Below are 27,634 nucleotides of genomic sequence, written 5' to 3'. Positions count from 1 at the left end.
GTGCGTTTATTCCCCCTCAGCTTCCACACTGCACCAAAACAGGTGAACTACAAACTTTTCACACACCCACAGGGATTGCTGCTCCCCGCGGGAGAACCGGGCGGCACCTCCCATCGCCTGTACGGCAGAGCCGTTATCAGGGACCCGTTTACTACCGGGCCGCCTTCCCTCGGGGCACAGCCGGCCTTGGGGCAGGAACCTCCGGGGCCAGGGAGCTCCGAGGCCGCCCGGCGAGGAGGCGGAGGTCGGGGAGGCGCCGTGGGCCGGCCGGGCGCGGCCTCCTCCCGCCCTCGGCTTCTTCAGCCCCGCGGCGGCTCGGCGGCGGCAGCCATGGGGGCGGCGGAGGCTCGGCGGCGGCGCTTGGGGGTGCCGGTGCTGCTGGTGGCCTATGTGGGCTACGTGGGGCTGGGGGCCGGCGTGCTGCAGGCCCTGGAGAGGCCGGCCGAGGTGCAGGCGGCCCGGCGGCTCCTCCAGCAGCACTGGGAGCTGCTCGCCAACCACACCTGCCTGCGGGGGGCCGCCCTGCAGCGCCTCATCCAGGTGAGCCCCTGCCCTCGCCGAGCTAGGCCACCAGGCGGGCCACCAAGAGGGGGGCTACCAGGGGAGCTTCTCTCGGCCCCGCCGCCTTTGGTTGGGGTTTAAGTGGCAGGAGGAAGGTGGTGGTGGTGGTGGTGGGATAGGACCTGGTGTTAATTGCAAGTGGTTCAGGCTCGCTGGTGAAGTAATTAAGAATGAGTTATGTATACCCTGTGGCAGCTTCCAAGCGATGAGTTCTAACGGAAAGGCTTTGGTGTGGTAAATTGGATTGGGTTTTGTGTTGGTGTCAAACCTTCTCCCCCCTCCTCCATCAGTTTTCTACCTGTTAATTAAAGGGAAGTGAAAAAATCCTGGTAATGCAGCACAGACGTAACCTTAGAAAAGTTTCTGGGGATGTTTTAAGGATGGCTGCAAAATACGAAGGTGGACCAAATGCAATCTCACCGAAGTACAAGCAGCTACATCCTGTGGTACAGAAATGAGTGAAACAAGCAAAATGGCCTTTGTGTTCACTCTCTGTTTGAAAAAAAGAAAAGCCTATAATATTGAAATGTCATAAATATATTCCTAAACCATTCTAGATCAGTGGGTTCTGGTAGTTGGTTATATGCTGCTTCTTTTGGTTGCTGCCTACCTCGAATAGGCACTGAAAAACAAAAAGTGGGGTGGAGGGTGCCAGCGGTGTTTGGTAGTGGCTGGAAGCATGGTAGCTGGTCACCAGAGCTCAAAGGACCTAAAAGATAAATATTTCCACCACTTTATTTTATTTTTCCAGCAGAGATAAATAAATAAACTAGAAACACAGCAAGCAGATAATCTTACCAGGAGTTTCAGTAAGACAAAACTGTGCTGAGAACCTGTGTCAGGCTCTCATCCTTTGACTTTCTAGGTGGTAAATCCTCGACGGCAGTCAGTAGCAGAGTGAAAGTGCAGATCACGTCATCGGTCTTCAAATTTGGCCCCTTGAAAGCTACTATGGTACCCCTTGAAAGGTACTATGGTACTTGTTTATATTGTCTGATGTGTACAGCTCCAGCTGAGGAATATAGATAGCCTTTTGAAATAATTCATCTGGGAGGTGTGAGAAATGCATCAGAGCAGACCAGCCTGGCATTCCATGGAGGCAGCTCCAGACTGAGTTTCACTCTGTGCTGGCCTATGGGGCTGCAAGGGGTTTCCCCGGGTGAATGAGAGTAACGAGGTGATAGTAGTAGGGAAAGTAGTCTCAACTGAGTAGGTAGAAAGGTCTTTCCAATGTCATTCTGATGGTTTGTTTCACTGCAAGATGACCTCTACTAATTCTTGATACTGTCTGGTAGGCAAGAGATTAGGACAGCCACCCAAATCCCTTTAGACCAGCCACTGCTTTATTGTGCCATGTGAGTATTTAATTGTGATCTGAGCAAGCCCTGGATGAGGACATTAGTAGAAAGTTTTGTTTCATTTTATATAGAATGTCTGTGCATGCATTCTTCCTTTGAGAAGCTGTAGTCCATTTGAATGGCTTTGTGTGCTATTTTCAGTAACCTTCACAGTCAGAAATTTATCTTAAATAGGTAATCCACAGGATTGCTTCTTTCCTGTGCTCTTTTTTAATTTCCTATGACACGTTGCTCGTTTACTGTGTGTGCTCAGGAAAAAAAAAAATCCCTGTACAGTAAATTGCTTAATACAGAGTTTATCAGGCAATGCATCAATAACCCTCTTCAGATAACAAATTTGTATTCTAGATACACAGCTGATTATTTGCAAATAAGAAAGACATATAAAGAGTGTGAAAACATAAAGCAGTGAGTGAATTTTAATTGCTTTGACATTACTGGCAGTTCCTTCTTATTTTCATATGGCTTTTCATCATAGATAATTCTAAACTCTATGTTTATTTTAAAGTGCATAGTAGCCAATATGGAATAAAATCCCAGTTTGCTGAAGCAATGTACAAACATCATTTTACAACCTATTTATTGCTTAGTTCCTAGTTACCAGCCGCAACTGGAGATCTACTCGTCCAGCCCTTGTGCAGATGGAGAGCAGCAGAGAGCTCCTGCCTTGAGGAGCTTGCATGAGAGCATTGTGTGAGGATGGGCAGGAGGAAAGGCAAACAAACCATGCCGTGGTGGCTAAACTAGCAAACTCATCCTGTTATTTCGGTGGCTTAGATCTTTCTGGGCTGGAAGCAATTTTCGAATTAGCAAAACAAAAGAGAGAAGGAGCTGGAGATAGCAGACCAACAACAAAAACTGAACAGCAGAGGAGAGAGCGTTAGAACAGTGTGTGTGATCTCTGTAGTGGTAGGTCCATGCTTCCCACAGCTATTTTTTCTGTCTGGCTCCTCCCCTGCAGGGCTCTGCAGTTCTGCATTTTCTAAATAACTGAGGGTAGCACGTGCAACTGGTTTATGTATAACCACACAAAAAAATTCATGCATGCGTGTTGCTATGTACATACATGAATGTCTGTGTGTGTGCATATGGGGAAGACTGATTTGCATTTTTCTTGGCTTTCATTATTTATGCCTAGAGTAAGGACAGCATAAAGGAGAACAGAGAGACTCCAGCCCCATGTCCCTCTACTGTGCACCCAATAACATCTGCTCAGGGAAAACATGTTTGGGTTTGACCTACCTAACCCTAGGCCATTTTTCTGACACTGTAAGCAAAGTCTATGATACAACCACTTGTTCACCAAGAACAAAAGTAAACAGTTCCTCGAGAGACGTTAGGCAACATACAAAGTGGGCAATATCTGACTTGTTACTGTAAATGTGGTGGTGGTCTTTATGTGGCAAAATGTGAGATCACATCAAAGGAAGCTCCAAATTACATGGTTTGCAGAAGGTGGAAACGGATGTAATAAAGCAGATTTCAGATTATGAACCCTCAGTACAGTGAAGAACAGTAACTGGACTCCACTGGGGGAGAAAAAAAGTTATCCAAGAGTTGCAGTCCAGGTAAGAATGATATTGATTCCAGATTTGAGAACCCTTCCAGAAGTGTCCAATGAGTGAGGCTGCACAGAAAGAAGGCACTTTCTGCTTTGTCGCATCTTGTGGAGCTGAGAGCCATTCTAACCTTTGTGGGGGAGAGGTCTTAGGCACACTGCCCAGCTTGATGCGTTTCTCTGTTTTACTGCCTAGGAGGAGTATACATAGCACTGCTGCAGCTGAGCTGTCCCCCGAACATGCTCTTCTTCCTGCAGCATTGTCAGTGGTTGCAAACACTGATGTAGCTATAGGCACTGTGCTTTTCCACATCTCTTTTGTCAGAAGATTGTGCATAGGGCCAGACTTGCAGCACTGTGTTTGCTGTGTTGGCCTGTTACTGGGATATCCTTTTCATGCTGTCCTTGCTTTTTTTTTCCTGTAACCTTATCCCCTAATACAGCTATTTCCTGTATTATATTATTCTACCCACTTTCTATTGTTATAGATGCAAGAGGCTAATTAAGCCATGTCATTTACATAAATTGGGAAGGAAAAAATCAAAGGTGAGCTAAACTAAAAATACTCTTGCCTGGCAAGATTGAAGGTGTAGTGGAAAGGACCTAATTCTAAAGGGCAGGCCATAAACTAAAAGCCTGCAGGTGGACCTAGATACTGTTATCTCCAGAGTCAACATCTAGAATCATATGAATTTCATGATTAAAAGAGCAACTAGCTCCCATGTGACTGGAAGATCCTCATCAATACTTTGGATTATGCTGACATTGAACCAGCAGAGTTTTGTGCCAGCTGTCAGGAAATAAAAACCTGCAAATGCAGTTTACTGAAGTCGTCTTGTCCACAGATGATGTGGCACTGGTTGACCATTAAGGCGTGAGCAGCAGAGATCACCAGTTAGTGATAAGGGACTGTATGGAGCAGCATTGGATCCTTGTCTTGTGGAGTAGTGATAATTTTATAGGACCCACTGTAGTCAAAATTTCCATTGGCTTGTCACAGGTCAATCCTCCATAATTGCTCTTTCTCATTACCTTCTTATCAAAATGTGTTACAGTTTTGATTAAGTTATAGCCAGTACACTTTTGCCCAGACCCATATCCAAGAAGGAAATTAACTGTTAATTAACAAGAGCAGTGGTTATGTTACTAAGAGTATGCGCATTTTGCATTCAGTGCTTACATTATCTGCTAACCTTTGACAGAAGTTTTTAGAGAAAAATTTGTAGGAAACTTGTATAAAGCAGGATGGGCAATAGGCTAGTGGTACATTGTTGGACTTCTTGAAAGGTAAGGAGAAAATCTACGGATGCACCATTGTTTCTGGTGAGTTGACTCACTCTTAGGTCTTCTGGTCAATTATGTAATGTCAAGTACCTGTATTTAAAAAGGTGGATTTGGGACACCATGCTAGCAGCAATCGAAATACTGGGGGTGCCTATCAGAGATGTTACATCTTCTCAGCTGTTCAAAGATGCAGGTTACTCTTAGAGTTACTTGTCCATGATAGTCCATCCCCATCCTTTTTAAAGCAACTAAAAGGAAAATAACTACTAGAGAAAGAACTTCTCAATTTTACACAGATGACGTAACACAACCTGCTGTGCTCTGTCCTGTAGGTTACATAGGCAGTGCAATGCACCAGGTCCTATTTAGTTCTGTTGCATCTCAGCTCTTGAGTCACTTGTGTTGTTGGATTTGGGAAGCAATAACAGTGCTTTGGCCCTTGAATCATGCTGCACAGTCTTCCTAGATATAAAAGCTTAATTTTCAGAAAAAGTGTTAGTGGTTCAGGGTAGCATTGATTGTAGCACTGTTGTTCTTTACTGCATCTCTCGATCCTTCCCCTTAGAAGAGTAAGCCTATGTGGGTTCTAGAAACCTTAGTGCAGACCCAGCACTGACAGTAAAAGTCTAAAGAAAGCAGCTGGAGTCTATAATCCAGCATCCGTAATTAATCTTGTGCCTGCTTTTCTTTTGGTCAGAATTCAAGTAAGCTTCCACTCCAGGCCAGAACAGGGGATCAGAGCTCATAGCTGGGAATGGTGTAATCCATAATATATTTATTTATTTATTTTGAAGTTAATTGACCCTTGTCCTCACAATCTGAGACAAGATTAACATTTATATTTCCTTCTGATTACAGCTGGTATTCTGTGAAAAGTAAATGAATGTTTATATATAAACATTACACATAATTTCTGAGGCACAATACTTGTGAGTTTATATTTTGTCATTAATCTAAATGATAGTTTGGTGCCTTAGAAATGCCTCCTTTCCCTCATCGATAGACACTTCCTCACCTTTACAATCTGAAATTACACAACTTTCAGGAGGCCATATACTCTCTGGAGAAGGTGATTTATATAAGAATGTGTAAGCTTCAACTAAACTTGGGAGTGAAGTTTCTTACTCCAGTCCCTTCTCTTGCTTTTTTGCCTTCATGGAGAACTGCTTCCAAATGCAATTAGGAAATGCTGCTGTTGCCTACGAAGATATCTAAAGTTTACTGTGAACTCTGGCCAAAATGCTGTAGTTCAGAAGCACAAGGACAACAACAACAGTGACTGGAACCATAGTTTATAAAAGGGTCATTTGTATGACTCCTTCCATGATACTTCCCTCCAGTAAAAAGTTTTTGCCCAGAAATATGAGAGAAATTTTGAGCATAGTCCAGGAAGAGTTAGGAATTCTCATGGACATCCTTTGAATGGTCATGCATCTTCCATGGCTTCATGTTCCTTCGTGTCACTTTATATCTTATTATGGGTTGTGGGGGGAAGGGGGGCAGCAGATAGATCAGAGTCAGTCTGATTAATCATTTATATAAAACTTCATTCTTTGCTGTGAAGATTATAGAAAGAGAAGCATAATGTTCTGGAGAAGGTAAAGATTGCAAGGTAAGGTAGTATCTCGGCTCACGTATACACATGCATTATTGCTGACTTTTAAGTGCCTTTTTTGAAAGCTGTACCCAGCTCGCCTGAATCAGCACAGAGGTGAAGAATGAAGTTTTCAGTTGGCATTAAGGAGGTCAGAGTAAATAATGTTTTTCCATTTTGCAGCCCTTGCTGATCAGAAGCTGTGCTGTAGCTACGAGCTGGTGGTGGAAGGGCCCATGTGTGATAAGAGGGTTTAGAAAAGAGGAAGTGAATAAGCCAGGAGTTGCCCAGAACTGATAACACAGCACACACGGTGAATGAGAAAAAAGATGTGGCTGAAGGCAAGAGTGACTCTACAGAAAATGGAAAATGAATAAACCTACATTCTTCTGGGAAAGAAAAAGATGTAACTCAGAAATTTTGAAAGAGAAATACACTCCATAGGCTGTGTGTATTAAGCTTCTGGAGGTACTTAAATAGGCTACCTCATTCCTCACTGTTTCTTTTTTTTTTTTCTCTGAAGAGTAAAAACTCTTTTGGAAGTGTAATTCAAACAGGTAGTTTAATTTTTCTGATATGACTGTAGCTACATTGAGTTTGTTGGGGCAAAGCTATGTGGTAATGGTTTTACAGGAGGAGTGAAGCATTCATTGTCAGTTGTTCGTGAAAGTACAGCCCCAAAGCTGAAAAGGGCTGAAAGGCAGTCAGGATGAAGCGGTGATTTTTATATATTTTTATTTGTGTTTCTTTAACTGCAATAAGGAAATTAGGACTCTGTTGTTTTTGGATGCTCCTGGAGGAAGAACCAGCAATGGTTATTCTAACTGAATAGAGAAGGAAAGAAGGTTATTGCCATTCTAAAATAAGTTTGATATGTCTGAGACACATTAGACAAGGGAGTCAGCAGAAATCTACAGCTTCCTCATGGAGTTACCAGTGGGCTGGAATTAAAGGAGGGAATTCCCTGCAGAAGGACACATGAAAATAGGCTTTAATTTGTAGTGGGATGGTGTAGGTGGGATGGGTAGGCTTTAATTTGTAGTGGGATGTAATGATCTAACATAAAGGGTGCACTTGCAAGCATTAGTTTGTGATGTACCTCAGTGAAAACTTCAGAGCTCGTGGTTGAGCAAAACCAGGGCGGAAGCTAAATGTAGGTAACCCAAAGCATGCTTATTCACAAAGGTGATGGGACAGACATCTGCATTTAATTCATGCCTTTTTTTCTAATTGTCAGCTACAATAAGACTTGACTGTGCAAGTAGGCTTTGCATGGTACTATCAAGAAACAGAGCAGCCTAGTTTATGAGAAAATGTGGCAGCTTCCAAAGTTTCATTGACTCATGAAGCCCAATAATCTCAAAGCTCCTGATTTATAAATCCTATAGCAATTCCATAGAAACCTCTATAGGAGATTTAATATGATACAGGACTTGTCAGCAAAGTATTTGTAGTAGAGCCTGTGACCCACAAGTTATTATTATTTTAGAGGGGGGAAGCTTGTCTGTAGAAACTAAAGCAGAACTGAGTTCTGGGTTTTTGTTTTTGTTTTGTTTTTTTTCTGACTATTTTAACCACCCACTGCTTCCTTCCTATACTTCTGAGTTACACACAAGACCTTTCAAGTTCCCGAAATACCAAGCCCAAGCTCCACAAGTTCAAGATGGATTGTGTTCACGGTGACTGGTATATTAGATCAGGCAGATAGCACTTCTTCAAAAACTGGATTTGAAACCCTACTTCTACTAGGTACTTTTTAATGCATCAGATTTTACAGAAGACACCATATAAATGATTAACCTAATAAAGAGAAAAAGAAAAACCCTTAGGATTTCTCCCCCAAATCAATGTAAAGCAAAGCAGGAAATGTCTGGTTCTCAAAGCCAGGCTAAAGGGACCAAGCAGATGTCACCTAATGTATGTGATTCGATTCTTTGTCTTGCATCCACAGGCCAATACTTCTGTTTTTTTGGGTGGTGGCTTGTTTATGTTATTTTTAATCAGCAGCAGAGATATATCAGTGCTTTTTCAATGGGAAAAGCTGGGAGAACCCAGCTGTTCTACTTGATCATTTATTACCTTGGTTTCTCCTGTGTGTTCTATCAAAAATGATAAACCACTTTTAATTTTTTTTTTTTGTGGAAAAAAAGCAGTAACCAAAAGCAGATGTCTAGAGAAGCCTGTGAAATTAGGGCAAGTATGCACTGATATTTCTCTGAATCCTCAGCCTCCAGGAGTTTGCGATCTGATAACTTGCTGTGCCAGAGGTAATTTTTGTGTATTAATAGCCATCTGTGGATTTCTTTCACAAATCTGCCTATATGGGCACATCTGTAAGCTCCATCACTTCTGCTCTTCTCAGAAGAATAAATCTTTGTTTTCCAACATTGTTGCTGTGCATCAGAGGTTGACTCTGAATATTGTAATAAAACAGTCTTACTTAAAAAATATATATATATCGTTTTCTCCACCTTCTGAGAATCCTCCACGTTCAGGGTTGCATCAGTATCTCTTTTATCCTGCCAGTATTCAACTTGACATTTCTCCTGGGAGTGACAGTTTATTCAAGTGGTTTTGATTTTCATGATTATTCAGTGATCCCCATATCAGGTTGTGACAGTCACAGTGATCCTTGCGGTTTATCATGTCATCTGGATGTTTGATAACAAGATTTAACACGGAAATACTTAGCCAGAGGCTTACTGCTGAAGGCTCTTAAAGACCTCCTGTAAGTATGTGAAGTACCTCAACCCCAGGAACAGAAGCAGTGGGCACTGCAGGCTCAGTGCTTGCTTTGTGCCAGCGAGTGAGTTGTGTGTTAGCTCCTCAGAGCTGAGTGAGCTCCTCAGAGGTGAGTGCAGGATCATTGTGCCATTCAGTTCAAGCACTTGAACCTACCTGCAGACTCTTGCGACAAACTCTGTATTTCCTGGCAGTAGCACCACCTCAGGAGAAGTTAACACAGCGCAGACATTTCACTGTTGTAAATCACTGCAAAGCTAGCATGGGTGCTTACGCCTGCGCAGTCTCTTGTCCTAAACCATGCAGAACTGAAGTGATGCAGTGATGTGAAATTAAGCACTTAATGCCTTGGTTCCTGCGACTTGCTTCTCACATGACATCCTGTGCAGTGTGCTGATTTCCGCTTTCTGTGTGGAGAAACTTTCACTTCTCTAGGCCAATTCAGCCACAGTTTCTTATCCTCTCTGGAGTTAAGGTGTCTGAAGTTTCTGGCTTTAAAAATTTGATATCATGTAATATTGTCAGCTTCTGAGCTCGTACCAACAGGACATTAGGCGGGAGAATGGAAAACAAATGCTGTACGCAGAGGGGCTTTATGCATCTATCAAATCAAGCTGATCATTTATCTGAGAGCTACACTGTTGGTATTCCAGCATGTATATACGTCTTCAGGGCTAAATATATAGAACTGCTGAGATGACAGGCTGCACAAGGAAAGTTTGAGAGAATAACAAGCTTTTTGTCTTAAGATTTAGCCAATAGTTTCTCATGGGGAGAAGGGAAAATACAGGTTTGTCATCTATTTAAGTTTTCAGTGTCTCTCTTATATGGTTTATTTGGGGAGTTATTTTATATTCTTGGGCACCCTGGTTCCTGGCTGCAGAACTGCTTATGCTGCTCTTAAACCTGAGGTCAAACATCATCAGAGACGGTGGAGAACAGAGAAAGGTCAGAGCCTGCATCCCAGACAGCCTGACGAACCCCAGTGCAGATAGTGGCTGTGGAAGAAGTGGAAATTACATGCAATCTATGCAAAACAAATCCTGCTGCTGGAGACTTCCTGATGTAAAATCTTTCTCTCCATCTTCCTCCACCCTCCCCCGCCCCTTTTTTGTTTTTTTTTTTTTTTAAAAAATGTGTTGCTCCACTCAAGGCAGCAATTCACTGAAGGAAGCATAACGTAATACAGCATCTGGTCCTTAGCCCTTCTCAGAGTAAGGGCTCTCTCCTCTATCTTGTGCAGAGAAAAGCAGAAGAACATTTTGTCAGACTTTAATAGGTTATGATGCAACCCTGAATTGTTTAAATTGCCCTCAGTTATGAGTAAATGAAGATAAGTCTGAGAATGACTATCAAATGGTGTTTCTTATTTGGAAGAAAATATATGTTGATCTTAAGAGCTGTTCCTTTTTCTTAGTGCAAGAACTAGTAGCTTTGGAGAAAAAAGATAATGGTTCTTATAATAAAGATGCTGACTGGGTCTCTGGAAACTACTTTTAATTCACAGCCATGTACGACAGCAGAAACTGCTTACAGCATAGTATGTCTTCATCAGTAAAATGGGACAAAACTGCTTTGCTTTGCGGGCTTGAGGCACTGGTTTGCTTGATGGATGCATGAAGCACAATTTCTTTGTAAAACTTACAACTGTTGCCCTCTAACCTGAGACTGGTTCCTTTTATTAGCAATGATGAAAGCTTTACCAGCATTCTTATAGTTAGGGAAGGGATAGCGGTATTGGGTATCTGCATGTCTTTCTCAGAGGTGATGAATTTTATTTATTTTTGACTACACTTTGCATTCAAGGAAATCGCCTCCAAAAGATTGTTGGTCAGTGGGTGTGAAAAGCTTAGTGTACGTGCTGTGACTGATGTTGTTTTCAACACAACTCACATCAATGTCATTAACTTTATTGGTGTGAGAATGCATAGTCAGATGTGGGCGCTGCTAAAATGTCTGTTACCTTATTTTGGCATAGTTCTGTACACTTTGCCATAATGACATCTGAGTCGTTCCCAGGTGGTTTGAACAGAATTGAGCATCCTGCTAATCCAAATCATATATTCATACTTGGAGTACTTGGGTGGGGACAGGTTGCTGAATACTAGTGACTGGCCATTCTGTGTAGTTTCTGTCATATGTTACACTACATGCTTTCCACCCCAGTGTAGACAAGGTATCCAGCATGTATCATTTATGTTTGCATGTTTACTTGCTGCTCTGAGGGTTCTGCCTTTAGAATATGCCATCTGGAAACACTTTCTCTCCCTAGCCTGTATGCTGTAGGGTGGTCAATAACTATCTAACTGGCTAGGCTTTCTCTAGGCAACTCTTGCCCTCCAGTCTCTTCCACGTTTATGTGTATGATCCACCATGTGCACATGCAACTTTGTTATTCTGTAGATGCCCTTTGCTTACAGTAAGTATGCTGGCTTTTGGCTCTTCTGAGTTTGTGGGATCTCATGTTATTGTCTCTTTGCAGGGTATCATCGAGGCCTACAAGAGCGGTGTAACCCTCCAGGGAAACACCACCAGCCTGGGCAGATGGGACTTCAGTGGGTCTTTCTTCTTCTCCATCTCTGCAATAACCACCATTGGTAAGAGTTCCCCACTCACAGGGCAGCTTTATAGGTGGGAAAGGAGCAGGAATGAGGACGTGTACTATCGGATACTGTCCAGCCTTATGGGACTTCATATAGCTTGTCTATATCATAGCACTCTATAGTTTGTCTGTGTCATGCAATGGGTAAGCATGCAATAGACTAGCCCTAGAACTAAGAATGCGTTGTTATTGCCATTGCAGTAATGATCTCTAATTAGATGCAGGGATAATTAGCTCAGTACATATCCCTATTAAGTTACTCAATTTTTTGGTCCTGAAGTAGTATCGCTTCAGGGTGCTGCAATACCTATACTTCCTGTCTCACAGAATCACAGGGTGGTTGAGGTTGGCAAGGGCCTCTGGAGGTCACCTGGTCCAACCCCTGCTTGAGCACCCAGAGCAGGTTGCCCAGGACCGTGTCCTGGCAGCTTTTGAAAATCTTTGAGGAAGGAGACCCCACAACCTCTTTCCCTATACTTTTCTATCTCTTTCCCAAGCCTAGTGCTGTCTAAGAGGTAGGAGGTGAATTGTACATTGAAATGAGCTTTTTCTGTTACAAGAAGAAGGAAGGATTTTGAAAAACTTAATATTGAATGCTAAATCCTTGGAGGTGTTATTTACGATTTATTCTTTCTTATTTCTACTTGTATTGGCTGAGGGCCTGCATGTGTAGATTGAAGTCCCATAGTTGGATAAATGAAACATTTCAGTTAAGTCAAGTTCCAAGCAAATGAGTAATGTGAAGCTATGAATGAGTGATGGGAAGAGATGGGGGAGGTAGAGAATGGAAACAATAAAATGGATTTAGTATCTGCATTAGGTTACACCATACCTATTAATTATTGACAGTGCATGTCACCAGTTCCCAAAACCATTAATAACTTGCCCTGACATCTTTTCTCACTATGTATTATAAAACGTTTTCTCACACAGTATTTTAAAAAACATGGGGGAAGAGGATGTGGTGAGATAGTCGTTGAATACATTAAAAAAAATCAGTTCTCCTGATTTACGTCACATCTGTCAGTTCTCTTCAATTTCAAATACATTTTAGATTCAGAACTTTCTTTGTGCACCCACGTAGAGCATTATTTAGATTTATCTCTGATAGTTATTGAAGATGCATTGACTTCAGAACATTAAGCCCCAAAACAACAGCTAACACAGAGGATGTTGTGGTTTTTTGCTTTGCTTAAAATAAAATTATCGTGATCCAGAGCATCTTTCTGCCCTGCTCTTTTGCATGCATTCTGTTCTGTTTGGCGTTTCTTACTACCAGGTACGGGTTGTACCAGATGATGGCAGTGGAGCCTCATCAGACGGCTGAAGAGCCTGTGGGTTTCCAGCATAAAGCCTGGGCAGTTCCTTCCGGCCTCCGGTACAAAGCAGCATCTGCTTAGAGCTGTTTTGCTTGCCTCCATGGTTAAAACTGATTAAATTCTAAACTGTCTAATTTAAATTAACCACACCTAAGGAGAATCAAATTTGTCATGTTAAAATATAAGGGCTTTTTGTGATGTTGGCAAAGATCTGGACTAAACATTTCTGGCTGTTACTCTGTGAAAGCCTAAGCTGCTCTTTTTCCTTTTTTATTTAAGTAGACTTCTTGCCCCCATAGTTAGGGTGGTGGGGTGGGAAAACTTCATATCGGGGCAAAAATACCAGATGTTATAGCTGCTTGTATCTTACTGTTTTAAAGCCTAAACTGTGATTCTAGGGGCTTTGCTAATAACTTTGCAATTGTTCATCTCTACACAGATAGCTTTGAACTACTGGGCCTTTGATTTTGGGGTTTTGTTTCTTTGTTTTCCAATTTAAATTGTTAACTGTGTACAGGTTAGTGTCTTAACACTCTGCAGATGACAGTATGCTGTAGAAGGGAGTCCCACACAGCCTCACAGACCTTCACCTTGAGTCTAAGTTAACAATCCTCTTTGCAAGTTTATACAAGCTCTGGAGATAATAGCTGGTGCAGCCTTCTTGACCTGGACATCACTGCCTGGCTTAAGAATAAGGCTGAGTTTGTGATGTCAAGCAAAGAGACAAAGTCCTTCCCAAAAACTCAGTGAAGTTCAGCAGAGTGATTCACAGTAAGAAGCTTCATGTGGAAGGCACAGCTATGTAGGAGCTGACACAGTGGAAAAGTTTTTCTTGAGAAGGTTGTGGTGAGGTTTTCGTGTTTCTCTGAAGTCCTCATCAGAACTCTCTCTAGGCTACAGGAAAGGACGATAGCTTCTTTCCCTATTGACATCATCTGAGGGACACTAGCTGCTTTCCCCCATGACACTGTTTATATCCCTGTGACTCAGGATGCAGTCTTCTCTATGCTATGTTATCCCCCTCTTCCATTTAAATCAGAGCCTCATCAATTTCCAGTAGCAATTACAAGCAGTACATGAGTTTTGCTTAGAAAGCATAGTAAGATTCTGACCTGAGGCTGGACATACTTGGTACTCTAATCCTGAAGGCTCCAAGAAGAGACGTGTATGAAACAAAAGTGCCCCAAAGCCTACATAATTATTGGCCAATTTCATAACTTGAATGGAACTGCATTTATAATTTTTGATAATGTGGGATTGGCAGTCCTGGCCTTCTCCAATTCATTCTCCCCACTGTTGTGCATCCTTCATTGCTGTATTTGCTTGTCACATCACTCCAGATCCTGTACATTATCTCATTTTCTGCAGGTTTTTCTATAGGAATTTTCTCTTTAATGTCTTGGAGAATTATCTTAGTTCCTTTAGAGCTGTACTATTAAACAGAATTAAAGAAAGAGAAGGTAATATGCTGTTGGTTTTTATTCCTCGAAGGTCTTTATTCCTTACTGGCAGTCTCTCTTCTCTGTTCACTCTCTTCCTAGTTAGCTTGGACTACCAGGACTGAGGTTAAAGCCAGTTCAGAGTGGGGCACAAGATTAAAGTTCCTAAAGTCATACCACCACAGGGTGGTGTAATCTCAGAAAAAATGGAAGGGAAAGGACCGAGATGAGATTGAGGTTACCTGTGGTAGTCTAAGAGAAGGAAGAATATTGTTTTCTCATAGCCTGAATGTCTCGCTTTATCTTAGGTGAGTGGATACTATTAACTAGTGCTGCCTTCCCATTTTCTGACAGCAAAACTCATTTGTATGAATTAAACATGAAACAAAGCAGTAAAAGCAAATAAACCATCTCACAGTACAAAGGAAAGTGAAGACCTTCCTTCTGTCTTCCCTTCTCTGGTTAGCACAGTGTGAAAGCTCCCCACAGCAACCCCCCGAAGGAGCTAGCAAAGAGGCAAGGAGCAGACAGTTGATGAGTGAGGGGTGATATTGGGTATATTGTTGCAGATAATTAGTATGTTGCATGAATGGCTCCTATTGGGGGGGAGGAACAGCCAGTTCAGGGCTGGAAAGTCCTGGCACTCCTAGCAGCACAGGGCTTTGGGCCAGCAAGAGTTTGTCTCTAAGACTTTGACCTTCTGTACTGCTGCCTAGCATGTGATGGAGCTCCTGTGGAATGGGTGCCCTTTAGTCCACCAGTTAACTACTTTAAGACATCAACATGCTTTAAAATGTGGAATAACAGCCTAGGGACATTTTTTACATTTAAACCCTCTGTGACACTCAACTATGTGCAGAGGAGTTCTTCATTGAAGAACACTGCACCTTTGATGCATTGATCTTTTTCCTGCCCTTAGCACCAGCAGAGCTGCTGCAGGGGCTCGTCCAAGTAACGATGCAACACAACAGTCCATGGGAGGTCACCGAGGCATGTGGAGATTAGGCTTACAGAAACATCCTCTGAGCTATCTCCTGAGAACCGACAAATTCAGTCTGCTTTCCTGACCACATGCCATCTTGTTCTGTTGGGACTAAGCATACTACACAGCCTCCAGCGTATACACAGTGTGAATATAACAAACAGAAGACTGCAGTACTCATCTCAAGCATTTTCCTGGCCTTTCACAGAAGGTTTTGAGTCACATATTCAAGGAGTCTGCAAACAGTTTTTGCTGTTGCCTGGAACCGGAAAGGGCCAAAACTGCCAAATAACTCTGCTAAAACATGTTTTTAGTGTATTAGTTACTGGTCTCTATCACAGCACCAGGTAAAATGAATAGTGATGGGCATCTCCCCCATACCCACTGGTTCAACCTACCAGGATTAAAACGAAGTTTCCCTTATTGGACACAGTTCCCGAGGTTCTGTCACCACTGACATCTTCTCCATCTAAACTGGATTTAATATTTATTTTTAACTCAATGCAACATTTGAATCTGCCGTGAACACAACTCTCATTTAGCCTGAATTAAAACATTCAGGTTACTTCTAAAGAGCACAAGTGAAAGAAAAGTTTAGATCTTCTGAAAAGCATTAGGAGAGGAGCTGGCAGTATACTTCTTGCCAGGAGGTTGGTGGCTTGAGAGCTACCTGAGGGTGTAGGAGAGAGTGTGGAGTTTTCTTCTGTGCCTGGGAGAACAGGATTGTGGCTCACCGGAGATCTCAGCTGCCAAGTGGAGCATCTTTCTCAGAGTAGTTAAATGTGTAATGCAAAATAATGTAATTATAGCACTGGCATCCCTCACTGGACTGCCCAACAGCCCTGTGGATCAGACAGTCATGTAAGGCAAGGTACCTGGCTCCCAGGCTTCGCCGAGTGTTTGTGTGTTCCAAGCAAAATACTGCCAACAGGTGAGGCAGTATTTTGCTTGCCTACTCCTACACAAGAACATCTTGTCACCTTGAGATCATGACACTCCTTTGGGAAGTTATGGTTTCTATCCGCTCAGGTAGGAGAAAGAATTAAACCAAAGTCTCCCCCAAAACATGTTTGAATGCGCAAACCGCTGATAAAGTTACTGGCTAGAGAAGTGTCTTTTCCACTTGATTTTTTGTGACAATCTGGTTTTTTTTACCAGCTGAAATTTGGTGAATTTGCAAATTGTTTGCAATTGACAAAAGCCACTTTTTTTTTTCAGTCTAAGTGCTTTCTGCTTTAGATATTCCTTTATGGCTGAGCAGTGAGAACAGGAGCCGAAAAAGCCACCTATTGTCAGTAGCGGAAAGCAGCAGTTGCATCTGCTGAACTGGGGACTCTCCAAGTGGGATATGGTCCTGTGAATTTAGAGATACTTCACTAATACTCCATTAATCACACCTGTCTCTTTCCCTTAACAAGTACTCAGAGCCTCTGAATCCCTTGTGCACAGGAATGTAGTAGGAAATGAAGCTGCATTTACTGAAGGCGTGTAACAGAAGCACATGAGTAAAAGCGGATATGATTGTTTAGAAATTAAAACACTCTTATTTTGCTTCTGAGGAGGAGGATTAAGTAGGACTTTATTTCAAAATGAAAGCAGCTATACAGGAATTTTCTCCTGCTGCTTCAGTGAAAACGCTTGCACTTTGATTTCTGTGTAGTGTTGGTGAGCATCCCTCAGTGTCCCCTGGGGCAGGCATTCACGAGGTGAGATCCCAGTAGCAGGTCTGTGAGGGATGTGACACTGCTGACAGTGTAGTTTGTTTTGGTCCTTGAAGCTGGTGGAGATCTTCTGATGTATAGCCCACAGCAGTATAAAACACCAATTACCCTCATTCCCTTTACTGAAGAGAATAACTCCCATTTATCCGTTCCTGCTTGAGGTTTATAACAACTAAGGTTCACATACAGCTATATTCATACCTGTTTGTCTAGCCCAAAAGCAAGGGTAAATCATCAGCCAGATATAAATTGCTAGCTATTTTACGTAATCTCAAGTCTCCTGTGCTGTTTGATCAAACCTTGCATCCTGTCTAAAAGGCTAAGGGGATGTGGATTTTTTGGCATGTTTACAGCAGCTGCTCACCAAGTCTTCAGGAAATTGTCTTGAGCCGCTGAGCCCAAGGGCACTAGATAAATCATATGCAAAACAGGTCTGGTGTTTGGCGTGCTGGACTTTCTTGTACACACTGGATCTTCTTACATCATTGAATTTGCTCTTCTAAATTAAATGCAATGTACAGCTTAACCTTAGATGCTCTCTATTTAGCACTATGTGGGGTCCCCAGAATCCTGTGCTTCACCCAGTGACATGAGATTATGGACCTTTCTTCCTCCCTTTCTTGAATTTTTATTATTTTTTTCCTCTTCTCCAGAGGCTGGATAACCTGGAAAGCTATGGTAAAAAGAACTGCCCAAGCCTTTACACAGCCTTTGTTAACTTGATATAGAAGGGGAAGAAGAAAACAGCCCTTGGGAAAGGCTGTCCATAGATGTACGCGACTTGTTTTCAGGTTTCAGCCTTACAGTAAATGCAACCCTGCTCTGTCCCGTCAGTCCAGACCAACCTGCAAATCATCCTAAATATCATGAAAGAGGAAAACTGGAACCAGTCCACTGAAATGTGGCATAGTCAGTGTGGCACGGATCACATAAGGCATGCGTCCCTCAAATTCATTTTCACGGGAACATCTGTCTGATTTACTTGCCTGCGTTGTCTCACACCTGTTAGTCTAGAAAGGGTGAAATCCAGCAGACATGACTGTCAGCAATTACATGGAGGGGGGGAGCGCATAAAAGCGTAGAGTTGCTCGTAAGTGAAGAACACAGCACTGGAATTAAGGCTGCTTTGTGGTCTTAATTTAGCCCCTTTGTTTGACTTTATTTCAAAACAACCTGTACTTACGTAACAGCATCCCATTCTTTCCCAGGGGCTCTCCCCCTTCCCAGGCACAGGCTGTTGGAGGCATTGCTTTGGTGCATTACCGTGTACGTTAAAAACAGAGACTTACAAAATATTCAAACCTAAAATTATTGGAGGGGAAGCCATTCAGATTGTAAAGTTTAGAATTTGTCGGGATAGGAAAGAGGTGAAAACACATACTAAAAAACAGTTTGCTGCCAGACATTTTTCTGGGGGTAGTTTGCTAGTGTATATGCATAATTAACTGTTTGTGGAATTGCCTATGGTGAGAGATTTTGTCAGTACAAAGCTCAGTGCAGAATGTGTAGAAATCACAAGTTCATAGTGGCACGTCTTTCTACGTAGCTGGTCGGTGGCTTACTGCAGTCAGCATGGGGTGGAGATTACTGAAGTTCACCAGTGACAGGACCCGCGGGAATGGTGTGAAGCTGAGGCAGGGGAAGTTTAGGCTGGACATCAAGAAGAGGTTCTTCACCGAAAGGGTGGTTGCACACTGGAACAGGCTCCCCAGAGAAGTAGTCACTGCACCAAGCCTGTCTGAATTTAAGAAGAGATTGGACTGTGCATATAGTCACATGGTCTAAACTTTTGGGTAGACCTGTGCGGTGCCAGGAGTTGGACTTGATGATCCTTATGGGTCCCTTCCAACTCGGGATATTCTATGATTCTATGAAGGAATGGGATCCTGTGTAGCCAACGGTGGGTGTTTGTGCCCACTTTTCTCATGTACAGAGCCCAGCCCTTGGACCTCTCCCTCCTGGGGGCTGCTTGTTTGTCCCAGAGCTCCAGCACCTGCAAGCACGTTAGTAAGGCATCACTGTTGGGAGCACCTCCAGGTTTCCACCAAGCCAAAAGCTGTGTGTTGCTGGGAGGTCATAGCATTATTCATGGCAAAAAGATAAATTTAGCCGGGTTATGTCAATCTTGTATATGGAGATACACAAATTGCTAATGAGTGAAGGTGATATTGAAATCTAGTCAAGGTCTCTGAATTGGTTAAGTCACTGTTCAAGTGTTCTTTATGTGCTAGTCCTTTCCTCGTCTTTAAAGCATCCTGTCAAATAAAATTAGATCTGATTTTCCTCATGGCATAAAACACTTGAAATTACAGAAGTGTAAGTCTACAGATTTACAGGATATTTTATAGAGAAAATGTGGGGAATAAAGACAAATATTGCAGCGTTGTTGTTGAAGCCATGGTTGTCTGAGCCACGATATAAGTAAAGCTATGCTTGCTAGGCGGTATCTTCCATTAGATCAATTGGTGCAACTGGAAAAAAAATGCCAAACTTTCAAATGCCTTTTTCCTTTATGTCTGAAATTGAAGTATTTTACTCAGGTTAAATATATATATTCTTTGCCTTTATTGGCTCATGGCAAACAACTTTATAATTTAAGAATAAGGAGTATTTTATACTTGTGGCACAAAAAGGATTGTAAGCAAGGAGGCAGTGGTAAGTTCAGTAGTCCTGTGGGACAAAGGTATTATTAAAACAGTATTGTTTTGATTCGGAGACCATCTGACAGCCATGCAGGATCATTTACCAGCAAACCCGATGCCAACAATGCTTAGAAAAACTGAACTAAACGGAAGTTTTGCATTTACGTCAAATCCTAGCCAGGGCAGTGGGTAGGGGAGAGGAAATTCACTGGTAAATGGAAAAGGAACTAAATAAAATTGGCAGGGGAAGAAATGTTATTTTCCAGCCTGCAATAGGATATGACAAACAATAGATGTAGTTTACAGTTATTTATAAAAAAGGTCCTTTTGGAACAGTGACCTTCTCTAACTTTTGTAGAAGATGGAGGTTCACCCCCTCTAAGGGAGGAGAGCAAGCAGGGAACATTGTAGATTTAACACCTGATTCCTCCCTATCCAGGCTATGGGAACCTAAGCCCCAGCACTGTGGCTGGCCGAATCTTCTGCATCTTGTTTGCGCTGTTTGGGATCCCCTTGAACCTTGTCCTCCTGAATGAAATCGGGCAGGTGATGTTGTTGGGGGTTCAGCGCTGTGCCCATCGCCTGGAGGAGATGTTTCACTGGAAGGTAAGCAGTGGCCAGGTATGCTTCTCCAATGAAGCTCAGGAGACAAATAGCATTGTCTCGTATTTGGGATCCTCTGACTAACAAGGACAGCCTGCCTACCTTCTTGGCCAAAAAGGCAATAATACTCAGGAATAACCGGAAATAAATAAATTTAGTTTATGACAGCCCTATAAGGTGTTAGATAAGGACATTTACTAAATGATGGAACTTTTGTGATGAATGGCTTCCCTTACAGCAACAGAATTGCCAGAGCCATAGAGCCATTCACGGATATCCCATTCTGGGATAGCTTGTTTGTTTATCATCAGTTGTGGTTAGAATTACATATGTAGGTTATGCTGGAGCATTTGTGAAATAGGTTTTAAAATGGCATGAATCTAGGACTCATGAAAGTAATGACCACTTTCTGTTGACTGGGAGAGCCATCCTGTTTATTCTAGTGGAATGTGCTGAATGTTTGTGTGGTTTTATGGAGTCCGACATCATTTTCAACCAGAAAAAGTGAGCTCTACTTTCCATGCCACCTTGTAAATCTTGTCTTTTTTTTTTTTCCTTTGTGTTTTACTAGATAAAAGCTGCCCTGCTGATGAAGACCTGTGCACTAGTATCTGGGTTGTTATTGTTCCTCCTGCTACCTCCCTTGTTGTTCTCTGACAAAGAAGGCTGGACTTATGAAGAGGGTTTCTACTATTCCTTCATTACTCTCAGCACTATTGGGTTTGGAGATTATGTGATTGGTGAGTAGTTCCAATTTCATTCCTTTCACCTACTCAACATCAAAGCAAAAAGTGTGGCTTATCAAATTTTCTCCTTGGCAGTATTACATCGTTAGCAATCCACACACCTGATGATAAATCTGTTGTGGTAGTATTGGACAGGTTGGGGAAGACATGATTTCTGAGATAGAAATGCCACATGTGAAAGCACAAAGCAATCATTTCCATATCAATGACTAATCTTCCAGCATTCAGGTGATCTGTCTCTTGAATGAGTACAATGCCAGACTGGAGTGCTGTTCATAATCACAGCAGTTGCTGATGGTGCACTTGGTGCACACCAGTGCACCAGTGGTGTTCAGTTTTAAGCAGATGCTACTCTTCATTACCATTATCAGATAGTGAACATTTCCCTCGTCAAAACCCCAGACAACTGCTTTCTAAAAGGCAACATAAGTCACTTAGGTGTAGACTGTCAGGCACCAGGCACAGTCTAGTTTTGGTTGCCAAAACACTTTGTCAGAGGAAATGGGTTTGGACGAACGTCTGATGCATTTGCTGAAACACAGGACACACCTTTTTGATAAAGACTTTCTCATTAACAAGAAATTGATTATAGAAACACATGCACCCTTGAATCCCTGGGAGACAGAAAGACGTAAAAACCTTACTATGGATTCTTAATTTTCATTTCTTCATAGTGCTTGCTCGGTGCTTAGACAATTTAGTGGTGTTACCATAGAACTTGTCTATAACGTGTCAAAGTTATGACTAGAGCTTGTGTAGACATGCTCTAACTAGCTTGAATCAATTTATCTTGGGTAAGGGTATCCAAACAGAGCTTAACAGAAGCTAGCCACTTCAGCATTTTATAGATGCTTCTGAACTTGGCGCTGCAGCAGGTTTATTTCTCTCAGTTCCTGATAACTACTTTTGAAGTTCTTCTCTAGTACACCTTCTCACTTCCAGGCATACCTTCACCTTTGTGGTACCTTTGTAACTAACATACCAGCATAGATAAACGAGGTTCATATGGGAATAAGTGAATACATGTCTGTGACCTGTGGCATGTAGAGGCCAGACCATTTTGGCATTACAATCTTGTGTTTGTAGTTTATGTCTCTACATAAAAATAAGCAAGGCCAGAGCATGAGTTCATGCATTATTTTGTGACTGTCACACTGTTTCCCTGTTGTTGTGATTCCTGGCACTGTTCTGGGCCAGGTAAATTCTGAGGGATATCACATGCTAGGAGTGATGCCCTGTTGTTCCCTTTGGACACAGCTGCAGTTTTTGGAGAAACATGAGCCAGGCTGTGGCACTTAGAATTGAAGTTACAGAGTGGTCCCTAGCCTGTTTTATTTAGTAATATTGTTATAGCGTCTCTTACTGGCCCTGAACTCTATTAATTTACACACTGAGTGAGTCCTTCTGTTAGAATAATTGTGCCACAAAGGTCCTAAACTTCTGATCTTCTCATCCCCAAGCCTGCACCTAGCAGATGATCTCTGTGGATAAAGCATTCTCTTTGGAATACTCAAATAGTCTTTCTCTTTTTTTCATTTATTATTTAGAAACTAACAAATTTTATACCTTTGAATTTAGCATTGATGAAAGGTGCTTGTTTGAAGGTTGAATATAATACTCCTTCTGGCAGAAATTCACCTTGATACAGAAAGGCAGCCCAAAGAGTAGTTACCACAGAAGTGGTTGGTAGCTCCCAAACATTTATCAGCGGCTAGTGACAACCTCAAAATGCCTTGCAGTTCCATTATACTGAAAATACATACAATGTATATAGAATATGTACAATGTATTCTGTACTATGTAATAATACCAAATGCAAATAATTTAATGTGGCTTCACTGACCAGTTACCGCTTATCATAATCTTGTAGACCATAGCAGTTCATGGACCGCAATTTGGGACCTGCTGGTCTGTGCAGGGAATGACAGGATAGGATTACTACATAGGACTGGTCACAGATGATAAACACCTAAATAATACCTGCCTCTGTGGATGTCCTGTTTCAACCCAGCCCTATGTGTGAGTTTCATTGCAACTTGGGACAGGGTGTGACTTTCAGGCGTACAGAGGCACCATGTTGTACGTGTTAACTCCTCATGCTCTGTCCCAAAAGAATCAGGTGCTTTGTAGTATCTGCCATGCTGCAGGTATTCAGCTATAAAGTGCCAAACTTTTTTAAGGTAAGGAAAATAAATAACAAGACTTGAGGAGCAGTAGAGAAAAAGCCTATGCAGAGACTCTGCTGCCTCTAGTTTGTGCATTGTATCTTTCCTTGGTTTTTAATGTGCCCCAGCCTGCTGTTCAGGCACTTTATAAGACTAAGCTCATTCCTCATTCCTTTCCTTTGCCTGTGTTATTATTTTTAATATTACTACAGTCACCAGTTTAGCCCATAGAAGCCTCTTTGCACGAAACACTGGGGAACTGTAACCAAAAATATGACTGCTCCAAGAGGATCACAGACTACTTAACTGAGCAATCAGGCAGAGGTAACATAATTTCAAGCTGTCTTCCAAGGCTCAGTTGTTGTTACAGATTTTAGTACTGTTTGGGTCATTACTTCTCTTAGACACTCACTCACATCTGTCTTAACAAGGTATGTACACCAGTACATAAAACCTGCGTACCTCTCTGCTTGAAGGGAGCCCCTGTTACATACTACTATAATGTTGTAAAGCTGAGTGATAAATGGAGAAAAGAAACTATGAACTTAAATACGTGAACAATTTCTCTTTAGTATAGCTCTAATTTTGAATTTTTTTTTTTATGTGTAGTCTTCACAGTTCTTGGGTCTATATAGAAATCACTAATATTAGGTCATATTTCTGTCCTCTGTCTCTGCTTTACATGAAATGTCTCCTTTGAGGTAGTCTTGATTCAATGTAGAAATGTTTTGGGTGATTCTGTTGTAGGGATGAACCCAGACCGCACCTATCCAGGCTGGTACAAGAATGTAATCTCTCTTTGGATCCTCTTTGGGATGGCCTGGCTAGCACTGGTTATCAAATTTTGCATCAACTTACTGGAGAGCTCCAGTGACTTCTGTCAGTGTAACAAGAAGAGCACAGAGTTGGCCGAAGACTTAATGGATGATGGCAAAAACAGTATGACAGGACTTCATGATGTGGAGAGCTGCAATGACAAAGACAGAGAAACAAAAGGACCAGATGAATGTCACATCCACACAGCTCCTGCAGAAGCACTTTAGAGAAGAAACATACTATTGGTGTCTCTTATATTTCGGTGCACCAGAGCTCACTGCTTAGAAATGTGGGAATGGAGCTGACCTGATGATCACACAGGGATGCAAACCTGTTTGTTGAGTCTGAAATGCTTCTATTCTGAATTGAACAATGGTAACAAAATATTTCTTTTACAGCACCACCAAGAATTACCAACAGGACTGTTAACCAAAAGTGGGTTTACATAGATAATACCTACCCTCCCATCTCAATATATGAGGTAAATTTTGACATCTGTACCCAGCACTACCCCTTGTCCTTTTCTTTGTGTGCAAAGTTCTTGAAGCCTCCAATTGTATGTAGGGCATTTTGCAAATACCTCAACTAGAAAAGGAAACGTCATTTAATACAGGAAGGAAATGTTATGTTGCCAAAAGGCACAGTGAAGAATCTTATTTTAAAGAACCTGGCAGTGACTGCAAGTGTGCTTCATCACCTATGTGCTTGCCAAAGGTGGTGATGTGTTTCTGCTGCCCTGTTGTGCTACCTGCATCCTAGAGTGTTAACTTTGAAAATTTGACCATAGCAATAAACAAGAAGGTTTTGGGTGAGAACCCAAGAAACCAGAAGTATTTGGGGTGAGCCTTAAGCTTCTGCATTGGACTTACATTCCACGCAGAGAGAAAAAAGTGGGTAGAAAGCACAGCCTGTTGGGGTATAGGGCTCAAGACTTAGAAATATACATATCTGGATTCCCAGCAATGCAGTGAATGAAAAGTTTGCAGTCTTTAAGAAGACAAGTTCTGGAACATATATCATGAAAAAAATAGTTCCCTGAGTAGGCCAGTCTGAGTGTCGGTATGTGGTAGAACCGATTATAGAAGAAAATGCAGGAAAGGAATCTGCTAGATCAAATTTGGTCTGTCAGCCTTTTCGTCATCAGCCTTTTGCCGACTCTGTAATGATAAATGGTCTCTCAAGTACTGTTTCAATAGGCAGCAGAGATACAAAAGGGAGGTAGTGGAAATCTCAGATTGTAGTTGGAAAATCAATGCAAAATAAATACAACTGAATTTTTTGAACATTGGGTAATTCATTAACAGCCTTCTGCATGATCTTTTTGGTTTCTCCTGTGTTTTGTTTATTTTCAGTGACGGATACACAATGTATTTTTTATTAAGTTCATAATGGGCTGGCCCACAGTAAGGCCAAAGTGTATTTTTTAAACGTAAGTGAATCAAGATCACACAGCATAAAATATGATGCCCTTTTATACATATCTTTTGCACCTTCTTCCAGGTGCAAAACTCAGCAAATAGATTTGTATCATAAAATCCGGATGCCTAGAAGGTGGTAGGAGTTTCTACTGTCAAACGATGGGAATGACTATGCTAAATCTATTTCAAGTTTAATTTGAAATGTCACAGGCCCTGGGGATTTCTACCAATTCTGCTCTTCTGTAAGAAGGCTTGGCTTGAAAAGAGTTTCTTCTCTTCAATTTGAACGTCTGTTATATTAATCTGATTTGCTTCAATACTCTCATGTATTTGTAGTTTGGGGGTGAGGTATTCACAAGTTCTTTAGAGATTTAGGCACTCCGGTCCCACCGAAGTGCAAACAGTTGCCTTAGGACAGCTAACAATTCTGAGAGCTGGAAGGAAGAGGAACTCTAGGAGTAGTCCCAAAAAAAAGGAAAAAACAGTAATTCCTCATAAATCTCAGTGCTTCCACTGTGCGTCAGGGTTCATCAACAAACCTAAGCATGTGGCTGGATCTCAGTGACTCAATATCTGCTCCAGCAAATGATGCTGATTCACTTCCTTCCACAGCTGCCCAGCAGCTCTTCACCAGCACAGTTGTGCCACTAACTCTCTGATACAGCATACTTAACGGGAGGCTTATCTGAACTGCTTATTGATCTTCCAGAGCTGCAAGTTGCCTGTTTGTGTCCCAGATCACCTAAAAAATACAAAATCAATGGGCCAAATACCACCTCTGCTGGAGTTCTCTGACACCAAATTAGTATGTTGTCATTTATGAATATCCTTTTATTGACAGTTTGGCAGCTATCTTTTGATACAAACAATAGATATTATTGTATCTGAGTCCTCACAAACTGCTGTGCCTCTAGCCTTTCTGTTCTTTATAAAGCTGTGCTGTGGTTAAGTGACATGGATGAATTTGTTCCCAGAGGGATGAAGAGAAAATGGAGTTTTGCAATATCACAAAAACATCATCACCAATGTGTCTACTCTACCAAAATATTAAAGGTTATCTGCTCAAGGGTAAAATAAAGAAAACAAAAGCATGGTGCTGTTATCATTGTTATCACAGCTGACTTGCAGCCTTCTGTAATCTGCATTGGAAAATTACAGATGCTCCTTGATTTTTATTCTTTTTTATAATGTCTCTTCCTGTTCAGATAAACATGCAGTTTCCAGTAGTGATTTCAGGCTAGACTTTCACTGTTACTATTCTTCACAGGTCAATTCTTCCCTGTTATCCTCTGTTTTTCCTTGGGAAGAATAGGGGCTGGAAACAGGTTTGGTTAGTAATAGTAGTTGTAAATATTTATGTAACATCAGTGTCCAGAGACTTTTTCACAATCGCATAGAGCATAATACGCTTCTGACCTTTATACAGTTTCCCAGGAAATGAATCCCTTAAAGCAAGAAAATAGGCCTCTCTTTCATTCCCCAACTCAAAGGACAAGTCCTGGCTTCAGCCTCTGTTTCTCATGCTGGCTCTTTCAGCTAGTCCAAAAGAGATGTTTATCCCTTGGGGAGAGATATGTCGAGAAATATGTAATAAGATGTTACAGCAACATAGTACAGATTGCTAATAACTGTGCAGTTTTTAATAATCTAATTGGCTACAGTATTATAAGATCCCTGTATTAGAACAAAAAAGGCAAAACCTTTTTCCATATTGGTCTTTGAGTTAAAAAATAAAAATCCAGGATGTCGTTTTCTCACAGCGCAGGCTGATGAGAGCTTATCTTAATGACTGATATCTTATCTTACACATGATATCCCAGCTGTTTAGAACTGAAACTGTTTAGCCTGGAAAAGAGAAGACTCAGGGGCATCTAATCAATGTGCACAAATTTCTGAAGATAGGGTGCAAAGAGGATGGAGCCAGGCTCTTTTCAGAGATGCCCAGTGATGGGACAGGAGGCAATGGGCACAAACTTGAAGCACAAGAGGTTCCATCTAAACATCAGGAAACACGTCTTTACTGTGAGGGTGATCGAGCACCGGCACAAGTTGCTCAGAAAGGTGGTAGATTCTCTGTCCGTGGA

At 41.9% G+C, this 27,634-nt stretch overlaps 1 protein-coding gene across 1 annotated transcript; it reads left to right on the top strand.

The window, feature by feature from the left end:
* The first annotated feature begins 183 nt into the window (after positions 1 to 183).
* Positions 184 to 26,641, top strand: LOC310896819 (potassium channel subfamily K member 17-like). Its single transcript, XM_083829640.1, has 5 exons — positions 184 to 540; positions 11,580 to 11,694; positions 20,242 to 20,408; positions 20,977 to 21,145; positions 24,064 to 26,641. Exons 1-5 carry the CDS (start codon positions 331 to 333, stop codon positions 24,357 to 24,359), a joined length of 957 nt encoding a protein of 318 aa, XP_083685766.1. The 5' UTR covers positions 184 to 330; the 3' UTR covers positions 24,360 to 26,641.
* The last annotated feature ends 993 nt before the right edge of the window (positions 26,642 to 27,634 follow it).

Source organism: Anser anser (genome assembly GCF_964211835.1).
Source record: "Anser anser genome assembly, chromosome: 3".
In the NCBI taxonomy this organism is placed as follows: domain Eukaryota; kingdom Metazoa; phylum Chordata; class Aves; order Anseriformes; family Anatidae; genus Anser; species Anser anser.
This window is presented reverse-complemented; position numbering and strand designations above follow the sequence as displayed.